Below are 15,256 nucleotides of genomic sequence, written 5' to 3' on the forward strand. Positions count from 1 at the left end.
AGCTGATCTTTGGGTTTTTGTTCAGTAATCAGCGTGACCTGTGTATAAACGCATAAAAGAGATAACGTTGGTGTTTCCGTCATGTAGTAACTGCTGGCTTTAACTGTACAAAGGTTGTTCGAAACTATGACACACATACAGACTTCATGATGTTCGGCTAATATTTTTATTGTGAATATTAATCATGAGGGTAAACGGCCCTGTACACCACAGAGCGAGGTCAGCATGTCCACGATATCTTCAGCTCTCTGAGGTAACACAGAGTTTCCCAGCTGACTAATCTAACTGTCATCTACGAATAATTCACGGGTCATATCAATATGATTTTACAGAAAAGCATCCTTAATACTGCCAACTATCCCAGAGACGTGAACATCTACAACATAAAGAACACAAAAATATAGCAGTCTAACGCAACACTGTAGATGAACCGTCAGTTTGTCAAAGTGGAATGAAAGCGATTGGTTGAACAGGTGTTCGTGATCTGTGTTTTCTGCATTTTCATCAGCGTAAGAGATTAGAATAACAGTTATACATTTAATAAATTACCAAATGAACGCAAGAAACGAGCAAACCTGTTCCGACAATTTGAGTTTGTGTTCCCTCAGCTGCAGACTGTTTAAATGTTTGAGAGGAAGATTAGATATAAAGCAAACGTCAAACATAGACTCAGTCTGCGTTCACATTTGATATGAGGCCAGGACGGATAATGGCTGTGTCCTGTTTTAAGATCATACATGTAAAATTGTTGTCTGACCTCCGTCGATCCAGCCGCTCAGAGTTAACTGAAGTTAACCTGGATAAATTATAGTTAAGGAGTATCACAGATAACACCCACGTGAGCTGTGTGACTGTTCACCACTACACTGAAATCAGTAGGCTATTACTGAAATACATGTGCTATTTCATAAACTATGATGTAAAGTCCTACTAACATGTTTAGTTTTAAAGGACACCTTCCTGCCTTATTAGCAGTATTAGTTTTCTTCTAACATCCAGAAGTCTGCAACATGTGTTTCATAGTTTGTAACAAACCTTTGACAGTTAAACATAACATGACCGAAAAAGCAAAAAAATAAATAAATGAATAAAAAGAGAGAGAGAGAGAAAAAAATCACACAAATTATATGTTAACCTCATTTATTTTTAGTTAAGTAAACTCTAAAAATTCTAACAGATCGCTGGTGCTTAGAAAACCTATTAAAAAACAGATGATATAATATTTCTGTCCAGGTTGCAGTCTGCATTATGAACATGTAGTTGGAAACTCTGCTCCTCTCGGTGGAAATGCGCCTTCTCTTTCCTCTTTGTATAAAAACATTTTAAAAGTCAGTTTAATCTCAAAATTTACTGTTAAATCCAAAACACACCAGATAAAGAAAAGCGAATGGTTCAGTCTAACACATGTGCCAGTGAACCATTAAACGTCTGTAAAACTGTGCAGTTCTGAAACGTAACTTTAACCTCAGCCAAACCGATTTGCTCAGTTGTAAATAAAACAGCGAAGTAAACGTGACCCGACAGACAGAACCTGAGTGAATTAAGTCCAGCGTTTAACCACTGAGAGCTAAAACTCAGCTGAGGTTTCAAAGCTGTGCCGGTGATTGGACATCAGCCGCTGATGAAGTGGGTTCGCCTATAAAGTGCTCTGTTGGGAAACAAGCTCCAGCAGCTCTGCGCTCGGGAAAAACTATATTTACTTATCTTGTGCAGAAAAAAGTGCTGACGTTGCGTAATATCAAGCACCGGCTGCCCAGTTAAACTGTGACTATCACCAGGTAACGTGGGCGTGTTTCTTGAATTAGCAGCAGGTGTTAAACAGCTGACAGGTGAGGAGGAGGATGCAGGTAAACTGAGGGCCTGTTGAGCTGATCGCTGGTTTCGTGAGAAAAATGTCAGCTCGTTCTTTATGTTACAGAAGCACAGAGACACAAGACCAGGTGGAAAGAGACGATCGTTCGGTGAAAATGAGAATCTGCGAATGCAACACGTGGAACACGGAGAGTGGAATATGTAAACAAACCGGTTAACGTAACCCCCTCGGTGCACTCTGCATGCTGACTGTTAGCAGAGCTACTGAAATCTCTGAAAACATCTGAGCACAAACATGTTCTATGTTGACAACCTGACCCGACATGTGAAGATTACAGCTCGACATTTGCGGCTAAAACACTGTTAAAAGTGTAGTTGGTGACAGAAAAACGGGGTATTTTAAAACTACACCATTGCTGCCTGTGATTTGAAATGCATTCTGGGATACCTGGCTGCCCCAAGTCTACACAAGCAATCGATTATCTAGGATCGACCTGTTTTGACTTACTTTGCACGGCAACCAATCAAATGTTAGAGAAGCTGCATGGGCAGCGTTAACCCCGCCCCCTGAGTTTGATGGGTGAGGTTGACAGATAAAATTATTTCATGATGAGAGCCAGGCGCCAGGACTGCCAAAATGAAATAAATAAATATATCATTAAATAATTAATTAAATGTGTCAATAATTAATTAAAATGTGAAATACATAAATAATTAATTAAATGTGTCAATAAATAATTAATTAAATGTGTCAATAATTAATTAAAATGTGAAATACATAAATAATTAATTAAATGTGTCAATAATTAATTAATTACATGTGTCATAACTATTTATTTAATTAATTATTTCCCATTTAATTAATTATTGACACATTTAATTAATTATTTATTGACACATTTAATTAATTCATTATGGCAGTCCTGGCGTTCCATAGATAAGGAGCCGCCTCGCGTCGTTCATGTCAAAGATCCGGCTCTAAGAGCCATCTCGTTCGTGACTGACACATCACTAATACAGACACACACACACACACACAAACAAACACATAACCTCACAGTAATTAGGACCTGATTGTGGATACTCCTGGTGTTTTATTTCTTACTCCTTTCTTCATCATCTTTCATGTTTAGTGTCTGAAATTAAAAAAAAAAAAAAAAAAAAAAAAACTCACCCCAGGTTCTGTAGCTCCTTTACTAGCTGGGTTTTCTGCTCAGGGACCATTTGTGCAAATATTGTGGCACGCATCAAAACCTGTAGTGACAGCAGGTAAGTCGTAAGCTCATTGGTAAGGTTCACTGTCAGATTATTGTAAAAAATAATCAACAGCTTGTGCACAGCAGGGATCCAGTTTTGTATTTTTACAAATACAAAAAAAAAAAATTACCCCCTTCCCCCGCCCACACACACACACACACATAAAACATATTAAGGATTGTACATGAACATAAAACTGTTGTCGGAACCATACCAACCAATTTCACCAGAGGAACACACACACATATGAAGAGAGAGAGTATGCATGACATGCAAACAGCTACCAAACAGCCATCATAATTTGTCATACAATGAGAACAGGACAAATGAACAATTGACAATGACTAATTAATATTAAAATCTGTAACATAATGTCGCACTGGAGCGGTTCGCAGCCGAGTGTGAAGCAGCGGGAATGAGGATCAGCACCTCCAAATCTGAGGCCATGGTTCTCAGCCGGAAAAGGGTGGAGTGCCCACTCCGGGTCGGGGATGAGGTCCTGCCCCAAGTGGAGGAGTTCAAGTATCTCGGGGTCTTGTTCGCGAGTGATGGGAGAAGGGAGCCGGAGATCGACAGACGGATTGGAGCTGCAGCTGCAGTAATGCAGACGCTGCACCGGTCCGTCGTGGTGAAGAGGGAGCTGAGTGTAAAAGCGAAGCTCTCAATTTACCGGTCGATCTACGTCCCTACCCTCACCTATGGTCACGAGCTGTGGGTAGTGACCGAAAGGACGAGATCGCGGATACAAGCGGCGGAAATGAGCTTCCTCCGAAGGGTGGCTGGCATCTCCCTTAGAGATAGGGTGAGAAGTTCGGCTATCCGGGAGGGGCTCAGAGTAGAGCCGCTGCTGCTCCACATCGAAAGGAGCCAGCTGAGGTGGTTTGGGCATCTGACAAGGATGCCCCCTGGGCGCCTCCTGGGTGAGGTGTTCCAGGCATGTCCCACCGGGAGGAGGCCCCGGGGCAGACCCAGGACACGCTGGAGAGATTATATCTCTCGGCTGGCCTGGGAACGCCTTGGTGTTCCCCCGGATGAGCTGGAGGAGGTGGCTGGGGAGAGGGAGGTCTGGGCCTCTTTGCTTAGGCTGCTGCCCCCGCGACCCGGCCCCGGATAAAGCGGATGAAGATGGATGGATGGATGGATGTAACATAATGTTTGTATTTTTTGGAGTTTAGTCTGTTACTGTTACTATTTTTACCCTTTTTGTTGGAGCAACTGTAACCCACATAATTTCCTTAGGGATTAATAAAGTATTCTGATTCTGATTGTTTCAGGATGACCTGCCATTATCCAATCACACATCTGCTTACCTGCATCTTTTGCTCGTTTCTCCTCTTCTTCTTTTCTATTTTTTTCTAAACTGAGCACCTGATGGCTTTGAACTTTTCTCGTCAATCTTACACTGGTTTTAATTTTGCACTCCAGTATGAACACCCATCCCCCAACCCAAGGATCACCACAACATGATCTAACACACCGACACCTTAGTTCACAGATTCACTTTGTCTAGGGTGTATTTCTGAGATTTCACACAACCCAGGATTCAGATCATGAATACATAATGGGCTTGGATTTACAACATTATGAATGAAATGTGCTCTATCTGGAAGCAGCCGGCCCCCCTCCCCTTTCGACGGGTTGTGTGTGAGACTTTAAATCATCAAACTGTAAATTATAAATTTTAAATTGTTATTGATCCCTTTACCCCGAGTCCTAAAGTGTATATTTATTTTCTTACTCTTCTTATATATATTGTTTGTTTACTTGCACTGCTGTAACTGGAGCCTCGTCGTCTCGTCTCTCTATTTACTGGACTGTATGTAGCGGAGATGACAATAAAGTTTACTTTGACTTCAGCAGCGAGCAGGCGCACCGAGGGCTCTCGCTCACTTTTCATGTATAGAATTTCGAAAAAACATTGGTGCAAATTATAAGTCTGTATCATGATGTCTGGTGTTTTCGTGTTTGTTGGTTTGTTTTTATTTTGTTTTATTTTGCGACTTGGTTATTAGACGCTGCTCCAGCCAGCCAGAGAATCCCCGCCGCCCCGCCCTCTCCTCCCTGTGCCGCAAGCAGCAGGCGCACCTCGCAAACGGAGGGCGCCCTTACTCCCAGCAATTGTGCGGCAGAAAACCGATCGATGCCTGTGACATTCCCGATATGCGCTGGCATGATGTCGGGGCAGCATGAGTACGAGCAATTTTTCTTTGCTTGCCGATACCCGTGATGCCGCCCCCCACCATGATGCCGCCCCGGGCAACCGCCCGTGTTGCCCGTATCAAAAACCACTACTGCTCATGGCCATTGATCAATAAGCTTTGATCAGGGGTTGTTGATCAATGGTCATGAGAATTTGAATGATTATGATGAAGTAACTGACCTCCCAGCCCATTGTTCCTTCAGTGGGCTGGTTTCAGTCATTATGCAAATGTACTGTTTATAAGATTGGGGAAACCTGCAGTCAGCTGAGACTGAAGAAGTCACTTGGATGAGTGACGAAACGTTTCTGCCACTGAAAACGTTACATCCAGATGAACAGAATCAACTTTTGGAGATTTTTACAAATATTATGACAATTCAAGCAAAGCTTTTTTTTCACCTGGTGTGGACTTACATTCATTCCTCTAGTTTTCCAAAATCACATTATTCTCACAGAGAACACACAGCTCACTTTACCTTCGGGAGATAATCAGGGAAATGGTCACAGAGGGCAGCAAACGACTTGCCATCAATACCCAAGTGATAGTCACCCTAACGCAGACCAGAGAGGAAAAACGAAACATCAGCGACAGTAACCACACTCTATCCTGACATTTGAAAAATTCATCTCATGGTTGTACGGTTATCCATGTCACAGTGAAAGTCAGAGTTTAGTTTAGTATAAAATTCTCCAATCACCCAGTGATGCATTGAGCAATCATTTGCTCTCATATTTGTAGACACACAGATGTCCTGGGATGATATCAGTGATGATGTATGCTTGGATGTTTTTTAACTTTGGTTTAACTTTAACCTCAGAACAGAGACCACCTGTCGGTAATAGAGTACAATCCAGACTGAAGACTAGACTGCTGCATGAATAAGAATCTGAGTAATAACCTCTGCTGGACACTGGTCAGGATTGGTTCCTTGGTTTTCCAATCTGAATTTCAGAGTGGGGGCAGCCTGGTCAGTGTGGGCAGTTGCTGTGACAAATATCACATTTTCATCAGATCCCACCATCTTACAGCTTTTTGCGACATTAACAGCTGTCATAAGGTTGTCTCCTGTGTGAATGAGGACAAAACAGACAAAGCCTCATGATCATCCACTGAAATATCTAATTTTGATATTTATGTCAAAGACCAAAGATCAGAGAAAGTGTGATTGTGTCTGAAACGTCATGCTTTACACCAAGAGACGTTCACAAAATTCCTCACCAGTGACCATCACACTGCGAATGTTTACGTTTCTCAGGACGTCAATGACTCCTGCACTCTCAGGCTTTAATAGGTTCTTCATCATCAGGAACCCAAGGAAATGCATTTCCTTTTCTACTTCCTCTCTGTGGACACAAAGCCAGAGCTGTTGCAGCTTATTTAAGCAAAAGAAAGAGAAAATTAACTTATTCACATTGCTGAACTGTTCTCACCGTTCAATGTTGTTCAAATCAGAGTCCACATCTACTTGTTTATAAGCCAGTGCAAGCACACGGAGGCCTTCACTGGTGTATTTGCACAGTTTGCTGGAGAATTGTTCCGGCACTGTCATGTAAAAGCAGTGAATGCAAAAGACATGAATGTAAATTTAAGCAAAAAAAAAAAAAAAATCAAAATCACTGCAAATGAACTACACCTACACATTTGAAAGATGAAGGAATTACTTAAATATGTCTAAAACATCTAAGTGAATTTTACTTTAAAGTTTTAGTAACCAAAAATAACAACTTTGCAAAAGCCATAATTTTTTGATCATTTGCAAGAAAAAAATGAATATGTGCAGAATAATTCACACATACACAGAACTACAGTACATAAGGTTAAAGGTCAATATTTGGTTTAAGCATCTTTATTCTTCATTATAGAGACTGAACTCTCTGAGGAACCCCTCTGTAATTTCTTTATGTATCTTCAGGAATATCTCCTCTGGCTTCTTGAAGGTGCAATCATTTTTGCCAGGTCTTTCTCAATTAAGTTCTGTCTTGCTGGGGTCACAGACTTATGCAAAAACTGTCTAATAGAGCTCTGGGTTGGTTTAGGTGGTTGTGGTGGTATACTGCATGATCCTGTAGATGCAGCAGCAACAGCAGCAGTAGATGCACTGGCACCTTCATTAATATCACACTCAACTGACTGTGTTTTATCTTCCCATTGCACTGATGGGTGGACAGTTCTCAGGTGCCTGTGCAGGTTCTTTGTGGAGCCGACTCTATATGATATCCTTTTCTTGCAGACTCTACACTCTGGTTCCAGATTTTGCTTCTTCTCTCCATGTCACTCATTTTCTTTACGCCCCTCCTCCATCTGCTTGGTGCAAACACAAGGCTCTTGTGTGTGTGAAGTGAAACAAAGTGAGAGAGTGAGAGGGTGAGAGAAATAAAAAATAAAAAAAAAACACGGCTCCTTCCCATCGTTTACTTCAAAGAGCTGGCTCTAAGAGCCGTTTCATTCACGACCAACACATCACTAGTGTCATTATGCAGATGACACCCAGCTCTATCTATCCATAAAGCCAGATAACACACATCATTTAGTTAACCTGCAGGAATGTCTTGAAGACATAAAGACTTGGATGGCCGCTAACTTTTTGCTTCTTAATTCAGATAAAACTGAGGTCATTGTACTCGGCCCTGAAAAGCTTAGAAATATGGTATCTAACCAGATTCTTGCTCTGGATGGCATTACCTTGGCCTCCAGTAACACTGTGAGGAACCTTGGAGTCATTTTTGACCAGGATATGTCCTTCAACACACATATTAAACAAATATGTAAGACTGCGTTCTTCCATTTGCGCAACATCTCTAAAGACGCTGAAAAACTAGTTCATGCTTTTATTACTTCCAGGCTGGACTACTGCAATTCATTATTATCAGGATGTCCTAAAAACTCACTGAAAAGCCTTCAGCTAATCCAAAATGCTACAGCAAGAGTCCTGACTGGGACTCGAAAGAGAGAGCAGATTTCTCCTGTTTTGGCTTCCTTCATTGGCTTCCTTGGCTTCCTGTTAAATCCAGAATTGAATTCAAAATCCTGCTCCTCACATACAAGGTCTTAAATAATCAGGCCCCATCTTATCTTAATGACCTTGTAGTACCATATCACCCTATTAGAGCACTTCGCTCTCGCTCTGCAGGCCTACTTGTTGTTCCTAGAGTATTTAAAAGTAGAATGGGAGTTCAGTTTTCAGTTTTCAGGCCCATCTTCTGTGGAACCAGCTTCCAGTTTGGATTCAGGAGACAGACACTATCTCTACTTTGAAGTTTAGGCCTAAAACTTTCCTTTTTGCTAAAGCATATAGTTAGGGCTGGACCAGGTGACCCTGAATCCTCCCTTAGTTATGCTGCAATAGACGTAGGCTGCCGGGGATTCCCATGATGCATTGAGTTTTTCCTTTCCAGTCACCTTTCTCACTCACTATGTATTAATAGACCTCTCTGCATTGACTCATATCTGTTATTAACCTCTGTCTCTCTTCCACAGCATGTCTTTTATCCCATCTTCCTTCTCTCACCCCAACCGGTCGCAGCAGATGGCCGCCCCTCCCTGAGCCTGGTTCTGCCGGAGGTTTCTTCCTGTTAAAAGGGAGTTTTTCCTTCCCACTGTCGCCAAAGTGCTTGCTTATAGGGGGTCATATGATTGTTGGGTTTTTCTCTGTATCTATTATTGTACGATCTACTGTACAATATAAAGCGCCTTGAGGCGACTGCTGTTGTGATTTGGCGCTATATAAATAAAACTGAATTGAATTTTCATACCTCAGCCTTTCCTCCTGGTTCCCTTCATTAATTATGTCTTCCTGACAGCCATCCTTCACTGAGATCATTTCTGAATAGGCTTTAGTGAACAGTGAATGATCAGGTGAATGTCCAGATCATCTCTCAGGTCCTGTGTCAGGGCTGCTGGATTGTTTCCTCTTTTTTTAAGGAAATGGCTCTTCAGCTGCTATAAGGTTTTTAGACTTCACGCTTCTTTTGTCCAATTTCTTCAGATTTTTAAGAACACACCGCTTACCATGCTGACATATGCCAATGTTTCAGATAACAGCTCTTTGGAAATCATATTGTTGGTGGAAACATACTATGTAATGTAAACTGTCTTTGTTAGAAGCTTTTTCATTAATTTATGTATGATGGGTCAGAGGCTTAACAAACTGTAACAGTCATCTGAAAATGGTCAGATTAAAAAACCTTCAGAAAGTTGGAAGACTATTGGTGAAGAGTGTCTTGATGCATGCTCAGTCATCCAGGTATGTGAATCCCAAAAGTTGATTCTGTTCATCTGGATTTAGAATTTTCAGTAAGAGAAACGTTTCTTCACTCATCCAAGTGACTTCTTCAGTCTTTTTTCCCCAATCTTATAAACACCTACAGGCCAGTGGACACTCTTTCAATGATGAAGATGTACACATTGTGGAAAGGGAGGAACGCTGGTTTGAGTGGGGAGTCAAGGAGGCCATTCACGTAAAAAGGGAAAGACCATCTCTGAATTGATAAGGGTACATCTTTCACCATCTTACAAAGCTGTGATTGCAGCCATTCCCCAACTCTCTGTGAATGGTACTCATGGTTTCTCCCACTGAAAATGCTGCGTCCAGATGAACAGAATCAAGCTTTTGGGATATTGGTGAAGAACAACTTAAAAATTATATGAAAGTCTGGATCAGGACGTTTGCACATTATTATATAGAATTTGTGACCAAACCTGTTTCAGGCCGACAGAGGCTTATCACCATCTCTGGTGATCCTTTCATGAAAGCGATAGCTGAGTCCCATCCATGTGCCACAGTCACTACACTCATCCTCTGCAGGCCAGAGGAAAAGGGAAACCTTTGCACAAGCGCAACTGCAGACTAAGAGCAACATGAAAGAGAACAATAAATGCATAACTCCAGAAAGCAGACTTAAAAAGAGATTACTCATTCTACAAAAACATGAACTCATTATACGAATAATGATAGCAAGACTCACTATTTCTCGATTTTGGCGAGACTGAGTTGGAGGTCTCATCAATGCCAAAACTTTGTGCCTTCCAAATGTTGCAGGCACCACATTCCCATCTCCTTCAGGCTCATGGAGAGTCTAGAAAGTTACAAAAAATATACTGATCAAAACTAATCTAAGCTAACCTAACCAAGCACATTGAAGCAATTGTTGCTGTGATTTGGCGCTATATACACAACTGAACTGAACTTAATTGCCTTAAAAAAAACACATCAAAAGTAATGAAATGACAGACATGCAAAATGAAATGCCTTGAAATTAGTTAATTAAAATATCTATTCATTCATACCCAAGCAGTGGACTCAACCATTTTGAGCTCCAAAGGGTCTCCTTGGGGCTGACCTTCTAGCAGGGTAAGAGTGTGACAGCAGGCCAGGCTGAACAGGAGGGGCTTTGGAAGGAGGAGGCTGGGGTCATGGACAAGCTCAGAGAAACCACCAGCTCCTCCCTCAATCACTCCTTCCACATTCATACCCCCCTCTGTCAGAGTTCCTGTCTGGGGAAAAAAAGGTCCTCTTATTAAAAGAAATACTTACATGTAAATAAAGTGGAACTCATCTCCACATGCACACTGAGCTTCTGGTAGCATATTCCCTCCTGACCTTGTCAAAGCAGAAGAGAGAGACCTTCCCACAGACGTTGATGCGTGGTGGATCGATGCAGTATATACCCTGTTTCTTCAACCTTTTCTGGGCATAGATAGCGCCAGCAGTCATGGCAAGAGGCAGGGCAGGTGGCACTGCAATGGTCACAATATCCAAGCACCTAACAATCAGCTCCTGCCAGGTTGCCTAGACACATCAAACCACAGATTACTCATGGGTTTAGGTAAATATTAATGAATTTCAGTTTTATTTATATGGTAACAAATGACAAAAAAAGTGGTCTCAAAGTGCTTTATATTGTAAGGTAAAGCTCCTAAAAATAATACAAGGAAAAACTCCCTTTTAACAAGACAAAAACCACCCCAGGAAGAACCACGCTCAGAGAGGGGTGGCCATCTGTTGTGACCAGTTGGGGTGAGACCATAAGAAGACCAATTAAAACCTTCATTGAAGCTGTTTCTGTGCTTTGATGAGCTCTGAAACCTGACTGAAACTCTTCATATAAACCACTCCTCTGCAGATGGTCTGTTTGGTGTTTTGCAACTACTCTCTCCAAAATTTCTAAGATAATATAAATATTGAAAGAATGTGTTATGCATTACACCAGGGAGTCGTGAATACATGGATACATATGACAGAGAGGGGTGGCATGGAATGAACATGAGGGGAACAAGGGAACCGAAGACGGAAACAAGACACAAGGACGCGCACACAAAGACACATAAACACAACACAGAGAGGTGCACAAACACAAGAGGGGCCTAAAGGACAAGAAGCTAAAAACATACAATAAACTCAAGACTGCTAAATTAACCTAAACCATAACATAATACAAAAATAGACAAAAAAACACAAGAAACCCAAAATGCTGGGTCAAATGACCCAGAACCATGATAGTTACAGCAAAAAGACATCTGAAATGAATTCCCCACTTCTCTGTATGTCATTATTGTACAGACAAAATGTCTGAGAAATCAGACAAGAACTGAGAGTGAAATTGGTGGATGATAGATAACAGCAAACAAAAGTGTTTTCTGAATTCTCCAGATGGGTAGACAGGGCTAAGAGTCACGCTTAAAAGGGAATTATAACTCTGTCTAGGACTTCTTTCTGAGTTTTCTCTGTATTATTTTAGGGTCTTTACCTTGCAATCAAAAGCACATTGAGGGACCTACCATGACTTGGCACTATATAAATTAAATAGAATTGAACTGAATTGGATTAAAATCTGTGGTTGTGGTTGATCCAATAATCAATCAACCAATCTTGGAGCAGACAGTCTTTGTGGGGATGGGGTTTTGGGGGGATGACAGAGGCAAGATGAGAAGATATAACAGGACATAAAATACACTGTCTAAATTAAAACCAGCACTTACATTCTGTTTGTAGAGGGTCACAAAAATGTAAATAGAGCCACAGAAAGCTGCAGAAAGATGATGTTGGAGATGTTGGAGCAACTTTTAATGGTTTAAAGGTTCAAAATCTGTCAAGTTGCCTTTTTTCTTACCAACAATGCCCAGCAGGAGTAGAAATTTGCCAGCATCTTGGTGAAAGCGGAAGTTGATTGGCTGAGGGTGCAGAATGGAGCTGACTAGGTGACCTTTGGCTGTAAAAAACCCTGTGGAAGAAGATTGGCAAACGTACAGAAACTGTAGGGTGGCTTAAGCAGTTCCTTTAAAGACATTTTGTTATTCTAACAATCAGTTTCTCAGACTTGGATTATCTAAGTGTTAAACTGAAAGAACAATTCCATTTTAACATAACATCTGTTTGGACTTTGGTAGGAAGCCACACAGACACAAGCAGAATAACAAGTGTCATCTTCATGAGGCGACGGCACTAACTACTGAACCTCCAGGTAACATCAGGTTTTTAATCACAACTGAAAAACATATCTTTCCTTTTATAAGTAGAAGCTTGAGATTTCTTTTATTAAATGTTATGCATAATTATTAGGATATGTGTAAGAATACAGTAAGAACAGGAGTAAAACTGTGGGAGGACCCAGTCCTCTGATGTTAGGACAGATGTTTTATTCTTATTTATTCTGCAAACACTAATCTTTAATGATGATGTCAACACAGGTAACCACACACTAGATTAAAAAAAAAATGGTAACAGGAAGTTTTTTGACATGACTTGACTAAGGGTACCTTGACCACTCAGTAATATCTGTGCTTAGAGGCACTGAGCTCATCAGTTACTCTCCTTACCAGTGTTTGTGACAACAGCAACAGCTCCATCATCTCCCGACTTCCCGCATTTGGCCTGAATGATCTTAGTACCAGAGAACAGGGTGTGTCTGTGCTCTGTGTCTGACCTGTACTGCCTGTCACCTGCCTGCAGTGGCGTTTTTAGCTCTGGGACACTTTCACCTGGACAGAGATAACAAAAATAACTTCTATTAAAAAATTCTTCAAAGGAAAATTTGAAATTAACTGGAAGAGGTTAGCATACTGACAGGCCTGGAAACTCACCCAATAGAGCGTTTTGTTTTTCGATTTCATTCAAATTTTACTAATTTTTATCAGCTGCCCCAGGCTCCACAGCAGCAGGGAGGCCCCGCATCCCAGATCCCAATCGGACGGCAACACCTCCTTACCCTTGTGTTATGAGAGTGTGAGTAATGTGGATGTCTAAGTTGTGGAATAAAATTGAGGCCTAACCTGGGATTAACTTGACTATGGTAACTATGAGTTAACTTTTATTATTATTTTTAGACCTTTATTTATCCGGGTTAAAATCTCATTGAGGTTAAAAATCTCATTTCCAAGAGAGACCTGGCATCATGGCAATAAAAGTCAAAAATACTTGTACCACATAAGTGTATAACATTTAAAACAAATACAATATCCTGTACAAACATGTGAAAAATAAAAACCAATTCTAATAATTTCAGTTCCTTCTGCAGATTATTCCAGGGAACAGGGGCAGCATATTTAAGAGCCTTTTTATCCTTTTTGGGACAATCAATTGTATGATATTATGAGAATAATTGGTTGTGCTTTTTACCCATACCAACACATTAATTAGAGGGAACCAGCCCAATGAGAGATTTATAGATAAAGACCAACCAATGGGAAAGTTTGCAAATATACAAAGATGGATATTTAGCAGCAGCACACCATTAACAATGATGTACACAATTTCCATAGGAGGTAAAAAAATGTAAAGCACAATGGTAGACAGTATCCAACATCTTTATGTAGTGGGCAGGTGCATTCATAAAAAGCAGGTCACTGCAATCCAATAAAAGTAAAAAAGTTGCATGAATCAAGTGTTTCCAAGGAGAAACTTGACTGATTTCTAAAAAAGTAACTTTTAATTTTTGTTTTAACTTAGTTTTAACATGAACATGCCCTGAAGAGAACCATGAGAACACTAGAAACCTGCCATGACATGGAGGGATGCAAAACACACAACCTGACGAAGACTATCCCAGTTCAGGGTCTGCAGCGTTAAACGGCGATTACGTCACAGCGACGTGATGAAGGCTGTCCAATTCAAAGGCTGCTCGAAATGTGGCCCACAAATGCGTCCTTCATTTCTCTGAATTTTAAGGATGGGTTGGTATCCTTCATGGCCCAACATATCCCAGACTTCATTACGTGGGTGTGGATAATTTTGCCGAAAAAAAAAAATGGCGGATGGCTGAAGCGGGGTGGACGAAGAGTAAACTTTCAAAAGTAAGTACTGAATATGACGTCACTTAATTATGTGCGAATGTTTAATAATGAAGAACATTAAAACATTACTGTTGGCCACATGCCGGCAAAGTTATGTGACGTTAGCGATGTTTGTACTAACTTGGTTTTAATGCCTTTACTTTAAAATATACGCCGTTCAATAGTCAACCTTAATCTTACAGAGAATGTGATGATTTTGTGGATAATTAAAGTCAGTCATATATCCACAAACACAACAAGCTGAAAGTCAGTGATGCTGCTCGGTTTGCAGTCCTGAATATCACGGCACAAGCAGGATTCACTGCACTGTTAATGTTAGCTATGTTATATTGCTGCCTCTGTTCGGTGGTGTCGAGCCAAACGGACTTCAACGTGTGTTTGAACGAGCTGACGGTTCACTCGTTAAGCTGAAAGAAAGATGCTTTAATCACAGCAGTCACACGTGTCCACTGTACCATCTGGAAACTCTTCTTGTTTAGCACTCGTAATAACACAAACACTAAATCATCCTGTTTGTAGCAGTGTGTACACCTGAGACTGTCACCTGTCTGTCTGTCCTGCACTCTCTCTCTTTTTCTTTCTCTCTGATTGTGGAATAAAAGTATGAACATGTATTTATAAGTTACACTTGTGTTTGAATCCTGCAGCTTATCACACATTTGATTTCCATGTGTGACAACTGCAAGTGTCCAGAGTGA

General features: G+C 40.9%; 1 protein-coding gene across 1 annotated transcript in view; it reads right to left on the reverse strand.

Moving 5' to 3' along the window:
• The window catches only part of LOC102798119 (polyamine-transporting ATPase 13A2-like), a 38,456-nt gene that overhangs the window by 12,474 nt on the left and 10,726 nt on the right, over nucleotides 1–15,256 (reverse strand). Inside the window, exons 11-21 of the mRNA XM_087838115.1 lie at nucleotides 12,380–12,490; nucleotides 12,249–12,295; nucleotides 10,870–11,058; nucleotides 10,557–10,763; nucleotides 10,235–10,345; nucleotides 9,969–10,116; nucleotides 6,701–6,812; nucleotides 6,489–6,613; nucleotides 6,169–6,335; nucleotides 5,746–5,820; nucleotides 2,987–3,066 (exon numbers count right to left, since the gene is read on the reverse strand). Of these exons, the coding sequence (XP_087694241.1) occupies nucleotides 2,987–3,066; nucleotides 5,746–5,820; nucleotides 6,169–6,335; nucleotides 6,489–6,613; nucleotides 6,701–6,812; nucleotides 9,969–10,116; nucleotides 10,235–10,345; nucleotides 10,557–10,763; nucleotides 10,870–11,058; nucleotides 12,249–12,295; nucleotides 12,380–12,490 (1,372 nt within the window). The remainder of the gene's footprint in view (nucleotides 1–2,986; nucleotides 3,067–5,745; nucleotides 5,821–6,168; nucleotides 6,336–6,488; nucleotides 6,614–6,700; nucleotides 6,813–9,968; nucleotides 10,117–10,234; nucleotides 10,346–10,556; nucleotides 10,764–10,869; nucleotides 11,059–12,248; nucleotides 12,296–12,379; nucleotides 12,491–15,256) is intronic.

Source organism: Neolamprologus brichardi, chromosome 3, assembly GCF_056152115.1.
Source record: "Neolamprologus brichardi isolate AB-2024 chromosome 3, ASM5615211v1, whole genome shotgun sequence".
NCBI classification, from domain to species: Eukaryota; Metazoa; Chordata; class Actinopteri; order Cichliformes; family Cichlidae; genus Neolamprologus; species Neolamprologus brichardi.